General features: G+C 39.6%; 1 protein-coding gene across 1 annotated transcript in view; it reads left to right on the top strand.

Annotated features, from left to right (window-relative positions):
* The window catches only part of ALK (anaplastic lymphoma receptor tyrosine kinase), a 1400642-nt gene that overhangs the window by 685741 nt on the left and 698903 nt on the right, over positions 1 to 15998 (top strand). Inside the window, exon 4 of the mRNA XM_006835167.1 lies at positions 15335 to 15536. Coding sequence (XP_006835230.1) covers positions 15335 to 15536 — 202 coding nt within the window. The remainder of the gene's footprint in view (positions 1 to 15334; positions 15537 to 15998) is intronic.

Here is a 15998-nt window from a genome sequence, read left to right on the forward strand (position 1 = left end):
GACCCTATGCACAGCATAACAAAACACTGCAAGATCCGGGGCCAACCTCACTATTGTTGCCACACATAAGCAAATATAAATATCGTCTATGGAATTTTGCTTGTGACTTTGGAATGTGAGCAAGAGGGTTTTTGTTGTGGAGCGAATTTCTTTGCATTTTTGGTTTACAGGACCCTGCCAAACAGAATTGCACTACTACTTTCAGGCTAAAATGAAATCCATCATGCTAGGCTTAGTAATACTATCAAGAAAAATCAATTCCTTTTTCCTCTTGTCCCTCCATAAATGAACACACTTGGTTTTTCTAATCATTTGATCTAAAAAACTGATACCATTTCTCTTCAAAGTACTTTTAAATGAAGATACAGAAAAGTAATGCATTTAAGTCCTGGCAGTGGAGGATAGCAGAACTAATCTCAAATACATGTAGTTTCTGATTTATGACAGAGCTCTATTCCAATGATTCCATCATAAGTCGTTTATGACATAAGTCAAATACCTCATTTTCCCTTTGTTTTCATTATTATTGCCTTTCTTGTCAGTATTTTTATGAACATACTTATTGACAAAGATGAACACCTTTGGTATGGGTTGCACTTCAATGTAAAGACAACAAAAACCTTAACAAGTAGACCAATAAATAACATCAAGATAAACGCAGAAAAGATTGAAGTTGCTAAAGAATTCATTTTGCTCAGATTAACCATCAATACTCATGGACGCAACAGTCAAGAAATCAAACAACATATTGCATTAAGTAAATTTGTTACACATAGGGTTGTGCATAGGGTTGGAAACACCCCATTGGTACCTAACAACAACAACAACTGGATAGAGAATGTTACAGAGCAAAGATGTCAGTTTGAGGACTAAGGTGTGCCTGACCCAGGCCATGGTAATTCCATTAGCCTCATATGCATGTGAAAGTTGGACAGTGAATAAGGAAGATCATAGAAGAGTTAATGTATTTGATTTATGATGTTGGAGGGGAATATTAAAAGTACCATGGACTGCCAAAAGAACTAACAAATCTGTGTTGGAAGAAGTACAGCCAGAGTGCTCCTTAGAAGCCAATATGACCAAACTTTGTCTCTCATACTTCAGACATTATCAGTGAATGGCATCATGCTTGGTAGAGTGGAGGATCAGTTTAAAAAAGGAAAACCCACAATGAGATGATCAGCACCGTGGCAGCATCAATGGGCTCAAGCATAGCAACAATTGTGAGGTTGGTGCAGCACTGGGAAGTGTTTTGTTCTGTTTTGCAAAATGGAGCTATGAGTTGGTACTGATACAATGGCACCCAAGAATAAAAACAACATGTTCATGAATCCAGCACTGTTTTGATCAGTAAATCATAAATCTGAGTATCTGCAAGTGAACATCTGAGAAAGATAATATCAGCAAAATACATACAACATATTACTAAGATAAACATTTGAAAAATCAAATGTGTAAGTGTGCTTCATCATAATGTGATATGTTGTAAGTCGGGGACCAAGTGTATTGATGTCAAGGCAGAGTTAGAGAATGAAAGTGCACAGGGCTTCAATTTAAGGAGCTGGTTCCTAACACAGATCAGCTGCCACTACAGAGCTCAGGAAAATCCTTTACCCCACTGGACTGAGTTTCCTAATCCTCAAGGTGAAAGGACTAGATCCAATGATTTGCAAGAATCTCTCTATCTTTTTGAAGTTTAGTACATGGTAGCTTTAACAAGTTCATGGCCAACTGAAATGAAAAGACAGTGAATTTTCCATGGATTTTTTTGAAATCATCTCTTTTTCCTAAAGGATCCCATTCAACCCTGTGTGGTATTCTTTGAGCATTCTCATTATGTGGGCCATGATGGCTCTGTGGTAAAATTCTTGCCTTCCAAGTGGGAGACCCTGATTCAATTCCCACAGTACACCTCTTATGCCATTTACATATAAGGTGACTGTCCATTAATGGAAATGTGCATGTTGGTATGATGGTAAGCAGGTGTCACCAGAGCTCCCTGATTGAATTGAGCTAGGAAATAAGGCGGGTGATCTACTTTGGAACATCAGCCAATGCAAACCTATGGCTATCAAGCCCCTCTGAGTTATTGCCCTGGTCTACCAAACCTAAGGAGATTTCAAAATGCTGCAATTCATATTAGACTGTCAGAATGTCAGAGCTGGAAACAAGCATGATGGCCACATAGTTTAATCCTCTGTTGTATTAGGAAGACCCAAGAAACAAAGAAATAAAGGACTTGTCCAAGGTCATGCTGCAAATTAAGGGTGGATATGGGATTAAAACAACTTTTCACATTCTCTATCCAGTTGTTGTTGTTGTTAGGTATCAATGGGGTGTTTCCAACCTATGCACAACAGAAAGAAACAATGCCTGGTCCTGTGCCATCTTCACAATTGTTGTTATGCTTAAGTCCACTGCTGCTGCTACTGTGTGTGTTTTTCTCTTTTTCACTGACCCTCCACTTTACCAAGCATGATGTCTTAATATAGGAACTGGTCTCTCCTAATAAAATGTTCCAAGTATGAGAGACAAAGTCTCACCATCCTGGTTTCTAAGGAAAATTCTGACTGTACTTCTTCCAACACAGATTTGTTTGTTCTTTTGGCAGTCCATGGAACTGTTTTTAATATTCTTTTCCAACACCATAATTCAAATGCATCAATTCTTCTAAGGTTTTTCTTATTCACTGCCCAGCTTTTACATGCATGTGAGGCATTTGAAAACACCAAGGCTTGGGTCAGGTGCACCTTAATCCTCAAACTTACATATCTTTGCTCTTGTACACTTTAAAGAGGTCTTTTGCAGCAGAGTTGCCTAATGCAATACATCCTTCGATTTCTTGACTGGTGCTTCCATGAGTGTTAATTGTAGATCCAAGTAAAATGAAGTTATCTGCCAAAAAGAGTTCAGATCTTGATGAGAGGACAGCCCTAAAGTCAGAAAAACAGAAAATATTATAAGATATAGATTTAGATACACTCTACTTTGCTTTGCCTTCAGTTCTTTCATGATTTTCTTTCTTGCTTGCTTACTTTCTGCAGTTGCTCTCTGTAGCAGAAATAGAGTAGGGTTTCCAAAATATGCTTGATGGTGTATTCTATACAATGACAAGAGGATGTACGATGATCAATGGGATGTGAGAAATGCTTCATTTCATTTTCTACTCTTGAAGAGTCGGAAGTCATGTTGGCGTGTTAAGCTTTTGAGAAATTCTTCAGTAAAGGAGTCTGTTTATTTTTTGTTAAAGCTAGGAATTATTAAAGTTATTTGATCACAGAATGCTTTCTTATAATACCTAACTACTAACACTTTGTAAGGTTGGTGCTCTTGAGGACACTCTGGGAAATGGCAACACATTTACAGATTTTGTATCTAGTGGCATGTGTGTGTGTGAGGCTATAATCCACCTCAGTGTATCTTCTCTTCACATCTCTATCCTTAAGTTTCTGCTGTTCCTCAGATTCCACCAAACGTGAGTGGCATCATGATAAAGTGAATGAGTAATAGTGTATAATAATGGTTTAACAGTTGACTACAATTAGATCATTAGCTAGTGATGCCAGCATCATCTTTGGTTTATTGAGATAGAAATCTGTGTATCTATTTTAGTCATGTTCTGACTCAAAGAGTATGATTAAGAGGCTTCTGTTACAAGATTGTGGATCAAGCACACATTTGTCTTTTTCTTCCCTGAGATGTTACTAAAGTAATAATAAAAGATTAAAAGAAAGAACAGCAAACAGAACAGAAGGAGAGCCACAAGCAGTTTGTAAAGATAAAAAGAAGATGACAAGGTTGATGGAGGAAATAAAGTGCTCACAGCCACTTTTCAGGAGGAGCTTACAGCAGTGTAAGGAGCCCAATTGCCCAGGAGAATGCCACAGAATGTGCAGAAAAGAGATCACCTATACAGAAGCATGAAAGTGAGGAGGAAAAGTAAACACGTCTCTGTGCTTACCTAAAGATCTAAATGGTCTTGATCTCTGTTTGCCAGAGAAAAAGGTAGCAGAATGCTTAACCATTTAAAACAAAGAGCAAAAACCAGTAGCCATTGAGTGCCTTCTAACTCATGATAACCCTATGTATGCAGAGTAGAACTGTGTTCCATAAGGTTTTCATGACTGTGACCATGAATGGAAGAAAATCACCACAACACCTCTGGGTGTGTTTGAACCCTCAAACTTTCTGTTGGCAGCCTAGCACTTAGCTGTTTGCATCAACTAAGGACTCCTTTTTCAATCGTAGGGAAGAGATAAAGAGGCCTCTCCTTTAACAAGTCAAGTGAATGGAGAGAAGTAGTGCTGCCAATGGAAATATTCACTTTCAGAATGAGTTATCCATCAAGCAGGCATCCAGGAGCAGGGACATGCAAAATGGCTTGCCATCAATTAGAGTGACAACAAGAGCAAGTCCAGCTAAGAGAGCTTTCTCTCAGCCTTCCTAGTCTTTCTTCATAAATATAAGAGGGTAATCAAGGATCATTCAACAGATGAAAAAGAAAGATCAACATAAAAAGTCAATTCCAGAGGAAAGAAAATTAAATCAGGTAACAGAGTCTAATTTTAAAAAGTAATGCTCTAATAGTCTCAGAAAGAGTCAAAACTGAGAACACTGGAGGAGTAAATTTTATTAAACAAGTAATTTTTTTAAAGGATTTACCATAGATGTAAGAGGCATGAGTTTTCTGATAGAAAGAACCTAGAAGATGCTACAGGTGAATTTTTTAGAAAGACCCATATCCAGACACATTCTAATGAAACTCCAGAACTTCAGGGTTAAAAACTTCCGAAAAGAAAAAGCAGAATTACAAAGAGGTTAAAAATAAAACTACCATCAGACTTTTCCTCATTAACATTGATAATAGAAAACACCAAAGCTAGTCTTTCGATTGTCTGAGGTAAATATGTTAATCTAGAAATCTCTAGCTAGAAAAGCGATCTATCAAGTGGAAAGACAAAATAAATATATTTTAGTTATTTGAAGGTTCCATTTAAAAAATTTCTCCCAGAGGACAGTTCTTGAAGATGGTAAGAGTCCAATGAAAAGGAGCTCTAAGATAATTGCTAGAAGGTCCTAGAATTCTAAGATAATTATCAGAAAGTGCTAGAGGTCCAGAGAGTATTTTGGTACAAATTATACCAGGAAGTCAATGAGGTCCAAGAAAAACATGTTCAAGAAGGGAATACAATTTTTCAAGGTGTATACATGAGTGTTACTGGTACAATGAAGAAGGCAGATATTAAATAAGTGGAAGAGAAAAGCAATGAGAAATTCCTGAATAAACAAACTGTGCAAGAAAGTCCTAGTTCAAATATAAGACAAATTAAAATGTGCCATCATTTTGACAATTGGTAATATAAAAGAGATAAATTCTATTTGATCCTGACACGAGACGAATCCTTCTCAGCACGGGGCATGTTATTGAAGGTTATAAATATACTCTTTCACTGCACTGAAAAAAAGAAAAATACAGTTTTCATTACAAAAGCTCTGTTTATTGATTTGCAGTGTTAAGCATTAACCTGTAAACAAACCACAGAAGACTTAATCATCCCCATACCACCTTAACAATGTAAAGGAAAAGCCCAACTGTCTAGGGAGGTGTATGTAGGAGAAGAGAGGTTCAGGGAAGACAAGATGACTAATAGCCTCATTTTACAGTGGAGAGTGTCAAGTGTTACAGTTGATGAAACAAGTAATAAACAGATCTTGTAAAGTAAGAAAGATAAGCAACACACGAAGTAAAAAATGTTCTAAGAGACATATTGAGAATCTTAAGGAGTTATTACTAATGAGCTAAATCGTCTTTCTTATTGTTGAGTCAATGGAAAACCTCTGAGCATTCCAAAAATAATGACATCAAACCATCTTTCCCACAGCATCCTCTACTCAGCCTTACTCAATAACTCATTGCAAATGGCTGCACAGATTTCAGACATCATACTCACAATTATGGGGTTTATTAGGGAAGTTGGCAAGTTACAATTCAGTGTTAGCAATGCTCAGGGCACAGTTTTTCCAGTCAGGACATAAGCAGGCCTCTCTCTGGCCCTGGGACCCTTGGACCTCTGCCCTTCACCAGCAGTGTTACAAAGCTCATTTAGGGTTGCTGAGAAATGCCTACAGGGATCTTGGGGGCCAAAAAAGCATTCCATTCCCAGCACTTCTTTGATGATAGTAAGATCCCCCCTCCTGCTTCTGAGATGGCTTATTTTAAACTCACCTTAGAGTTCCAAGCTTTTACAACAACGAAGTGCGTTGACAATCACAACTGAATCATATCATCCTATCAACATCTTCTCCCACCTTTTCTTACCCATATTCATTAGGAGAAAGTTGTTTGGTGGCAGTTACAAGAACTGTGGGTAGAAGGGCCATATGAAAGAATCCACTGTACTGCAGGCATCATATTTAGAATTGTGATGGGAACCACCAAAAGAAATTAAAACTCCTTTAAAAGGTTGCTTCTGGAGTGTGGGACATATAGAGAGAGTTAGGTGTTGATCTACTAACCAAAAGGTTAGCAGTTCAAATCCACCAGCCTCTTCACAGGAGAAATATAAGACTGTTTGCTCCCATAAAGATTCACAGTCTCTAAAACCCTATATAGGGTCACAATAGGTAGTGGATTTGAGTTTTGCTTTAATTGTAGTATTATTATCAGTTATGTGATTTTTTTTCATGTGTACACACGTTATTTTTGATTTCTAAAACCCTTAAGTACCTGCCAGGTGGAAGGCATTGTGCTTGGCAGGCATCTGGAGGCAGTATCCCCTTATAGCAAAGTCATGCACAGAAGCTACTAACACTGCTAGGACAGGAGCCCTTGCCAGAGATGTGTTTGTATAAATCTGGGGAAAGGAAGGGCAGGGCAGGGAATGGCATTTTAGTTCTCAGCAGGAAAGTTCACAGAGTATTTAGCCAATTGATTGAAACAGTTGGTTTAAGACTGTCAGGAGAGATAAATTAGGAGAAGTCTTTAGGACTTGGGGGCTTGGAGCTTGATGTGGTTCCTTTAGACTGATAATATTCTAGACAGGCAGATAGAATTACTGACAGTTTGAAGCTGTAAGACTCCTTAGAGAGAAGCTATCCAACACTTTCATTTTACAAACAAAGGAAATTTGCTAGTGGTAGAGCTAGGGCTCAGATTCAGTTCTTCCAATTCCAAGTTCATTGCCAGATAAAAGAAGTTTCAGCCTCAGACACCCCTCAAGGAAGGAAGGAAATCAGCCTTTACTTAGACACTTGGATACTACAGACCAAGCACTGTGCTACTCACTTTATACATGTTTAACTTAATCTTCACCACATTCTTATAAGGTAGACTATGGACTCCTGGTGAGGTGTTGTAGGATCAGCACTGGACTGTGAACCACAAGGTTGGCAGTTCAAACCCACCAGTCACTCCTCGGAAACCCTATACAGGATCATTATAAGTCAGAACTGACTCGACAGCACTTAAAAACAACAACAATATGTCCATTTAAGGAGCCCTGGTAAGGTAATGGTAAACACTTGGCTAGTAAACTAAAAGGTTGGTAGTTTGAACCCACTAGCTATACTATATAAGAAAGATGTGGCAGTTGGCTTCCATAAAGGTTTCAACCTTGGAAACCCTAGGGGGCAGTTCTATTCTGTCAAATAGGGTCAGTGTGAGTCAGAATCAACTCAACAGCAATGTGTTTGGTGGTGTAGATTTTCTTGCCCTAGTGTGGTGCTGTAGGATCAGAACTGGACTACCAACCACAAAGTTGGTGGTTCAAACCCACCAGCCACTGCTTGGAAATCCCACACATGGTGGCTGTGATTCAGAACTGTTTCACCGGCACTTAACAACAACAAAAACTCCAAACTCCATTTGAAAGGACTCTGGTAGTTCACTGGTAGAATTCTCACCTTCCATGTGGAAGATTGGGTTTGACTCCCAACAAATACACTGCATGTTTAATCACCACTAGTCCATCAGTGGAGGTTTGCCTACTGCTATGATGCATGCTGTTGTTGAATCAGCTCATCTCAGCTAGCAAGTCTCAAATTATTATTGTTGTTAAGTGCATTCAAGTCATTTCCGACTCATAGCAACCATGTATAGGGTTTCCAAGGAGTGACTGGTGAGCTTGAACCACCAACCTTGCTGTTCAAACCAACTACCAGCTCTGCAATCCAGCACATTAACTTACAGCATCATACCAGGACTCCACCATAATACACAGGTTTCAGCAAAGCTTCCAGACTAAGAAGGGTAGACAATGTAAACCCTCTAGATAACAATAGTCTGATCCCTCCAATCTTGTGCATGAGTTCACCATGTGTCAGGGGTCAGTTAACAACAACATACCCATTTTAGAGTTGGACAAACTAAGATTTAAAGAGTTTAAACCATTTGTCAAAGATCCATAACTAGATAGAAACAGTCTGGATAGGAAAGTGTGTGTCTCGTCTCAAGGTTCATGCTTGTTAGTTTCTGGTCCATAATTTGAGACTTAAAGTCCTGATGTGACACTGCAAAACACAGTGTTGGTGATCCAAGCCCCTCATAGGCAGGACTCTTTGATCTGCCTCCCAACTCCCTCCCAGCTCACACTGGAGAAAGGTCTGTTTGCTGCTGGGCCATCCTTCTTAATTAGAAGGGACCCAAGGAATCCTCATGTAGCCCCAAGCTATTCTGAAAATAAATAAATAAAAATAAACAGCAAACAGAAAGCAGGGAGAGGAGAGATAACTTCTCACTGACTTTAAAAGATTTATACAGACAATATCCCAAGAAGCTTATGAAATGTTTGTGGGATTTTTTTTTTGTTGTTGTTTGTTTGTTTTCTGCCTTTTTGGTAGAGAAAAACCGCTGATGAAGCGATAGCTCTCAACTATAGTGTTTCATTGTGAGTGAAAATACTTTAAGCTCAGTCTCTTATTGATAGTCCAGTTGTACAAAATAAAATTCATATAAACACCATCTCACATATTAGAACTGGAAAAATCATCCATCTTCCAGTCAGTTTGGAAAGAATCCCATATTGAGATACTGAATTGCAAGGACAGAATTTATATGTAGTTTCCACACCCAGGATGGCAGGGACATCTCCGTAGCCTAACACTATCCACTGATTTTCCCTTTGTGCTAGAAACTTGAGTTTCACATATTTGTGAGTGTATGCACACAGGGGCACACATGCAAGTATGCACATGCATGTAATCTTTCTGAGTAGAAGAGGGGTACCTTTTTTGTTTTGCCTACATTCTTTCCTACAAAGGCTAAAAAAAAAAAAAGCAGATTTCACTCTAATTTTCTACCAACTTAAGAACATTTTAGACCAGAGCACAATTGCTGCTCCCCTGCATGAAAATTGTCTTTCTCAGGACATTGGGCTGGCTTCTTCCTAACCACACACCATGTTCCCAAAGAGTCTGGAGCAAGACACCACCCACAGAAATGGTTATTGAGTCCTCACCTGCTCTGAACAGACACACAGTAATAGTATTAGACCCCTGTTGGGTACAAAAGTCTGTCCCCCAACATGGCATCTTTGTTTAAGATAGTAACACTCCCCAAACCTCATAGGTGCTTATAGTCACATTCTTGTCCTGGTGTGTACTGCTATGTAGGATGCAATTTTGACATCCATTCCCCCATCATTCCAGATTCATCTCTGGAAGCACCACCATAATGATGATATCATTATGCTGCTCAAAAACTTTTCATGGTGCCTCATTATCCACAAAATAAAGTTGATACTATTTAGGCTGGAATTAAATGCTTTTGTGGTCTAATCCTGTAACCCACCATGCCAGCCTTCCTTATTTCCCAGTTTTCTCTTCATGCATTCCACTCTTCAATGGAAATCTGCATGACACTTTACAGCCAAACTCTACCACTCACTGATTTCTACCTTTAGGCCAGGGATGGGGAACATCTGGCCCTCAGGCTATATGTTGTTGTTATGTGCCATTGAGTCACCTCCGACTCTTTGATCTGTATAGGGTTTCTGAGGAGCAGCTGGTAAGCTTGAACCAGCAATCTTGCAGTTCAAAAACAACTTTGCAGTCCAGTTCATTAACCCACAATGCCACACCAAGAATCTCAGGCTATATAAGTCCCATGAAATCATCTGGTAACTGCCAAGGCAACTGCAGTTACAGCCATCACATTTGTTGTTGTTGTTGTTAAGTGCTGTCCAGGCCCTTCCAACTCATAGGGGTAGGGGTGAGTTAATGAAATGTTTGACCAAATATGGCAGGCTAATTTTTAAGTTGATAATTTTGTATGGCCCACAAATGATGATATACATTTTGGCAGAAGAATGGTTTCCCACCCCTGCTCTAGGCCTTTACCCTCTCTTCATTCACTCCTATGCCTGAAGGACTGGGTTTGCAAATATCCTCATTTCCCCTCCCTTTTGAACCAGGGTCAAAAGTCATCTCCTTTATGAACCGTCACAACTGTACCAAATGTCTCCCTCTTGAGACTTTCTCAAGAGCTTTACCTATAAAAGTCTTATGACTTGTTAACTTCCACTGCTTATATTATAGAGTTCTGGTGTGGCACTGTAAGATAACCACTGGACTGCAAGGTTGGTTTGAACTACACGATCAGTGGTTCAAACTTACCAGCCATTCCTTGGAAACCCTATACAGGGTCACTATGAATCGTAAATGACTCAATGACACTTAAAAACAACTGCGTATTATAAGGATCCCTGGTAGTGTGGTGGATTACAAGCTAGGCTGCTAACTACAAGGTCAGCAGTTACAATCTACCAGCCACTCTGCTGAAGAAAGTTGAGGCTTTCTGCTCCCATAAAGATTCACAGCCTTGGAAACCCTACACAGGGTTTCTATGAGTTGAAAATGACCCCACAGCACAAGACCACCACCACTACTTCATATTATAGTTAGCAGAAGGCATCTCCTCACCCCCGCTGGACCTAGAGTTCTTAGAAGCCAGATCTGCTTCTGTGTCCTCAGAATAGAGTCAGTACTTAGAGGTTTGCTCAAAATAGGTATTCAACAAATGAAACATGAGGATAAGAAGGAGTAAGGAAACAAGTAGATAATTCAATTTGGTCTGATATCTATCTTTCTCTTTCCCCCCCTACTTCCACCTTCTTAATTCCTGAACTATACAACCTGACCACGAGGTAGAATGATCATATTTTAGGCTAAACAACTCCATGAAGAAGTTGCAAGGAAAAGGGTATTGAATTAGGAGTCCAGAGACCTGGAATCTGGTCTTGACATGGCAGTAAAGACCTTAGACAAGTCATTTTCTCATCCTGATCTCCATTCTGCTTTTCTAGAAAAGTGAAGGGATTTTGTCAGATGATCTTTAACTCCTTTCCAAGCCTGAGACTTTGACTCTACTTCCTTTTCTTTTCTATTTTGCCCATGAGATGAACATTTTCTTCATAGCAAAGTAAAATAGTACTATAGATGCTTTTCTAGAACTGTGCAGCAGTTTTCAGAGGCCTATTACTATGCCAACTTCCCCCAAACTACAAAAGATTCAGTTTCCAGTACTTCTTCCCATGTCCAGAGCAGAACTGGGCTAACTCACACTGATACTAATTATAAGTCACATTTACCTACTTACAGAATGTTGTACATCTTCAATTCCTGGTACAATATCATCTCCTTGGAAAATGATTTACTTCTGGTAGGAATTCTCCTTCTTTCATCTTTATGCAAGCTGCTGTTCATTTGCTTATTTTGGTAAATTGGGTTATCAGCAAAAGGAGACTAATTTGAAATGTCAGGGGTCCTTTAAGAAGGCTGTGAACCCATTAGTTGTTCTCCACTGGGGAAATCAAGGATCTTGATGGAATATGCTTCTCTGCAAAGGAAGTAGTATCTAATGGTCCGAAGCGTCAATACAGAAGTGTGGCAAGTAAAATGAATGCATCCGAGGGAATGCCTGGAACAATAAAATGGTGCTGTACTTTTATGTTAATAGTAATGCTCATGAATATAGGGTTCTTATAGGTCATTTGGCCAATGCTACTGGAATTAGGGATTCCTGGTGTGGTGCTGTGGTCTAATGCATCAGACTGCAAAGGCATTTGAATTGCAAGGTCGGTAGTTCAAACTCACCAGCTGCTCCATGGAAACCCTATACAGGGTGACTATGGGTCAGAATCTACTCGACAGCACTTAACAACAACAACAACTGGAATTAGGGTTGGCTTGCCCCAGAGGAAGACTCTGCCTCAGATATGGCACCAGAGGGATTTGTAGGGTTTTGTTTGTGGATACCAGTTACAAATTCACGTGATTCATAGACTCAAAGAACAGAAATAGATCTTAGAGATTATTGAATTCAGTCAACCTTTCCTACCCCAATCCATAAGCAAAGAAACTGAAACCTAAGGAAGTTAATGTTTTGCCTAGGATCACTCAACTAGTAAGAGAATAAGCAGAGCCCAGGCTCTGGGAGCATAGTGGTTATGAATTGGGCTGCTAACCTTAAGGTTGGCAGTTTGAAACTACCAGCTATTCAGTGGGAGCAAGATGAGGCTTTCTGCTCCCGTAAAAATTTACAGCCTCAGAAACCCTGTACAGGGTCACTATGAGTCAGAACCGACTCCACAGCACACAACAACAACAACAATGCTCTTGAGCACTACCTAATAAGTGACACAAATGATCCCCTCAAGACTGCCCAACTCTCATAAATATTTGAACTAGTCATAAATATTTGAGAACATAGAGTCAACATACATTCCTGGAGAATTCTGAATTGTTCAGCAGATATACATTGAGTCTCAGGTTAGTTGAATGTGGTATGTACAGGATATGCCTATGTGGCCTGTAGAGTGGCCCAAGATGCCCCAAGTATCCTTCCTAGTTTGCATGGTGTAGAGCTGAAAGGACTGGGGATAAAAATCAAGCTACAGTAATGAAGGATTCTATGGGCAAAATATCGAATGATGCAGGAAGCATAAAAAAAAAAGATGGGAGGAATACATAGAGTCATTGTACCAAAGGGAACCGGTTTATGATCAGTCATTTCAAGAGACAGCATATAATCAAGACCCAGTGATATTAAAGGAAGAAGTGTAAGCCAGACTGAAAGCATTTAGAATCCAGGGATTGATGAAATACCCACTGAAATGTTTCCACAAACAGATGCAGTTGATGGCACTCACTTGTCTACGCCAAGAAATTTGGAAGGTGGCTACCTGACAAAGCAACTGGAAGATACCCATGTTTGTGCCCATTCAAAAGAAAGGAGATCCTAGAGAATGTGAAAAGTATCTAACAGTATCATTAGTATATCATTCTCAAGTAATATTTGGATGAAGATAATTTTTAAACAGATATAATAGTGTATCAATGGGGAACTGCTAGAAATTCAAGCCAGATTCAGAGGAGGATGTGAAATGTGGGATATCATTGCTGATATTAAATAGATCTTGGCTGAAAGCAGAGAATGCCAGAAAATCTTTACCTGTGTTTTAATGACTATGCAAAGGTATTCAACTGTGTAGATTATAACAAATTATGGATAATATTGTGAAGAATGGGAATTTCAGAGCATTTAATTATCTTCATGTGGAACCTGTACAAAGACCAAGAAGCAGTCATTTGAATAGAACAAAGTATGTATCATGGTTGTATCTTTTCACCATATTTATTCAATATGTATGCTGAGCATACAATTGAAAATGAAGAAGAATGCAGCATCAGGATTGAAAGAAGACACATTAACAACCTGACATATGCAGATGATCAAACTTTGCTTGCATCAAGTGAAAAGGACTTGAAGTGCTTACTAATGCTAAAGCACTTACTAATGATAAAGACCACTATGATACTAAGGATAAAGCCTTCAGTATGGATTATGACTCATTGTAAAGTAAAAAGAAATACTCACAATGACCCAATAAGCAATGCCATTATACATGCAGAAAATACAGAATTTGTTAAGGATTCATTTTATTTGGATCCATAATCATTGCCCAGGGAAGGAAGCAGCAGTCCAGAAATAAAACAAAATACTTCACTGGAAAAATCTGCTGCAAAAGATCTCTTTAAAGTGTTAAAAAGCAAACAGGTCAAAGTGTTCCTGAAAGAAGTCATGGTATTTTCAATTGCCTCACATGCTAGATAATGAATAAGGAAAATTGAAGAAGAGTTGATGCCTCTGAATTATTGTGTCAGTGAACAATATTGAATATACCGTGAACTTCCAGAAGATTAAATACATCTGTCTTGGAAGAAGTACAGCAAGAATGCTCCTTAGAAGGGAGGAGAGCGAGACTTGTTCTCACATACATTTTGCATGCCATCAGGAGGAACCTGTCCCTGGAGATGGGCTTCATGTTGGTTAAAGTAGAAGGTCAGCAAAAAAAGAGGAAGATTCTCAATGAGATAGAGTAACATAGTAGCCGCAATAATGGGTTTAAACATAGCAACAATTGTGAGGCTGACACAAGATCTCCCAATGTTACATTCTGTAGTACATGGGGCCTCTATGGTCAGCACCATCGTGACAACGCAGAAGAACAATAGACATATTACATGTATGCTTAATCCTGTTAAATGATTGGTGATTCAAACCCACCAGTTGTTTCTTGGAAACTCTATATAATATCACTATGAGTCAGAACCAACTCGATGGTACTTAACAACAACAACAATGTTTACAAAACAGCACTGATGCGCCAACTCCACGGAACACATTTACGGAGGGATTGGCTCTCTTCTGTCTATTTCCTAGACCAGGAGGCAAAGCTATAGGAATATCTTAGTGCCTAATTTGAGTTTATGACTCTGGTCACTCTTTGGGGTTTAGGTCATCCTTCCTATTCTTCCCATGTTTCCCATGGGACTTTGTCAGTTGTAGTTATTGGCTGGTAAATAATCTATGCGGTATCATCTCTACTTTAATAGAGAAGACTGTCAGTATCATCAAACAACTGTTGATTTATAGGGTGCTTCCCCTCTGCCAAAAACTTTGTGAAGTGCTCTCATGCATTATCTCCTACAATCTTCACCAGCACACTTTGAAAGAGAGAATTATATTCCCATTTTATAGATGATGTACCAGAAATTCAGGGACACAAAGACAGTGGAACCAAGCAAGGTTAAAACCAAGGTATGCCTCATTATGAAGCCCATGTCCCGAGTCTCCACCCTTCTGCCTTAAGTTATGCTTTTTACCAAGAAAAGGTAAGAACAGGAATAGTGAGTTAGGTTTGTGCACAGAATGGGAGACAATTTATCTTTAGGCAGCCCTAACTGTAATATTAGGGTCTCTGAATCCTACCACAAACTGCTACTGGCCCTCCTGTCTGGACATAAATTCAGATTCACTTTCCCTGTCTCTCTCTAGGCTCCTTCCTTCTGCTCAACACCTCAGCAAACTCCAAGCACACCATCCTCAGCCCGTGGATGCGGAGCAGCAGTGAGCACTGCACGCTGGCTGTCTCTGTGCACAGGCACCTGCAGCCCTCTGGGAGATACGTGGCCCAGCTGCTGCCCCACAACGAAGCTGGACGAGAGATCCTCCTGGTGCCCAGTCTGGGAAAGCATGGGTAAGTCTTCCCTAGGCCCCAGCTCAATTTTATAAAAGATTATTTGACTTTGAGCTGCAAATTTCCAGAACCTGAGATGTCTTCTTAAAACTCACAATGATTTTGTAATGGTTGGGTCCAGCTTGAGCTATTACTGCTGGTATTCCCTGGGTCATGTCTCAGGCATTGATCTGTGGGTCTCTCTTACCACGGTTTTTCCAGAGGGCAGAGGACCAGCTGTGAGTGGACATTTAATAAATGGGTGTTAAAGACCAGGTGGATCCAAAAAGGAAACAGCCAAGGGGGATGTTAAAGGCAGAAATGTAATATGTAGGAAACTGGATTTTACCAGCAGAATTTGGGCAGGAAGGGAAAGGACAACCCTTTGTGTCTACTTGAGCAGCTTGTATAGGACCGTGGACTCAAAAGCAGAATTCATCAGTGGATACCACCTCAGTGTCAATTTAGTAGCTGTTGGAAGAG

The sequence above is a fragment of the Chrysochloris asiatica genome, unplaced genomic scaffold (assembly GCF_000296735.1).
Source record: "Chrysochloris asiatica unplaced genomic scaffold, ChrAsi1.0 scaffold00016, whole genome shotgun sequence".
In the NCBI taxonomy this organism is placed as follows: domain Eukaryota; kingdom Metazoa; phylum Chordata; class Mammalia; order Afrosoricida; family Chrysochloridae; genus Chrysochloris; species Chrysochloris asiatica.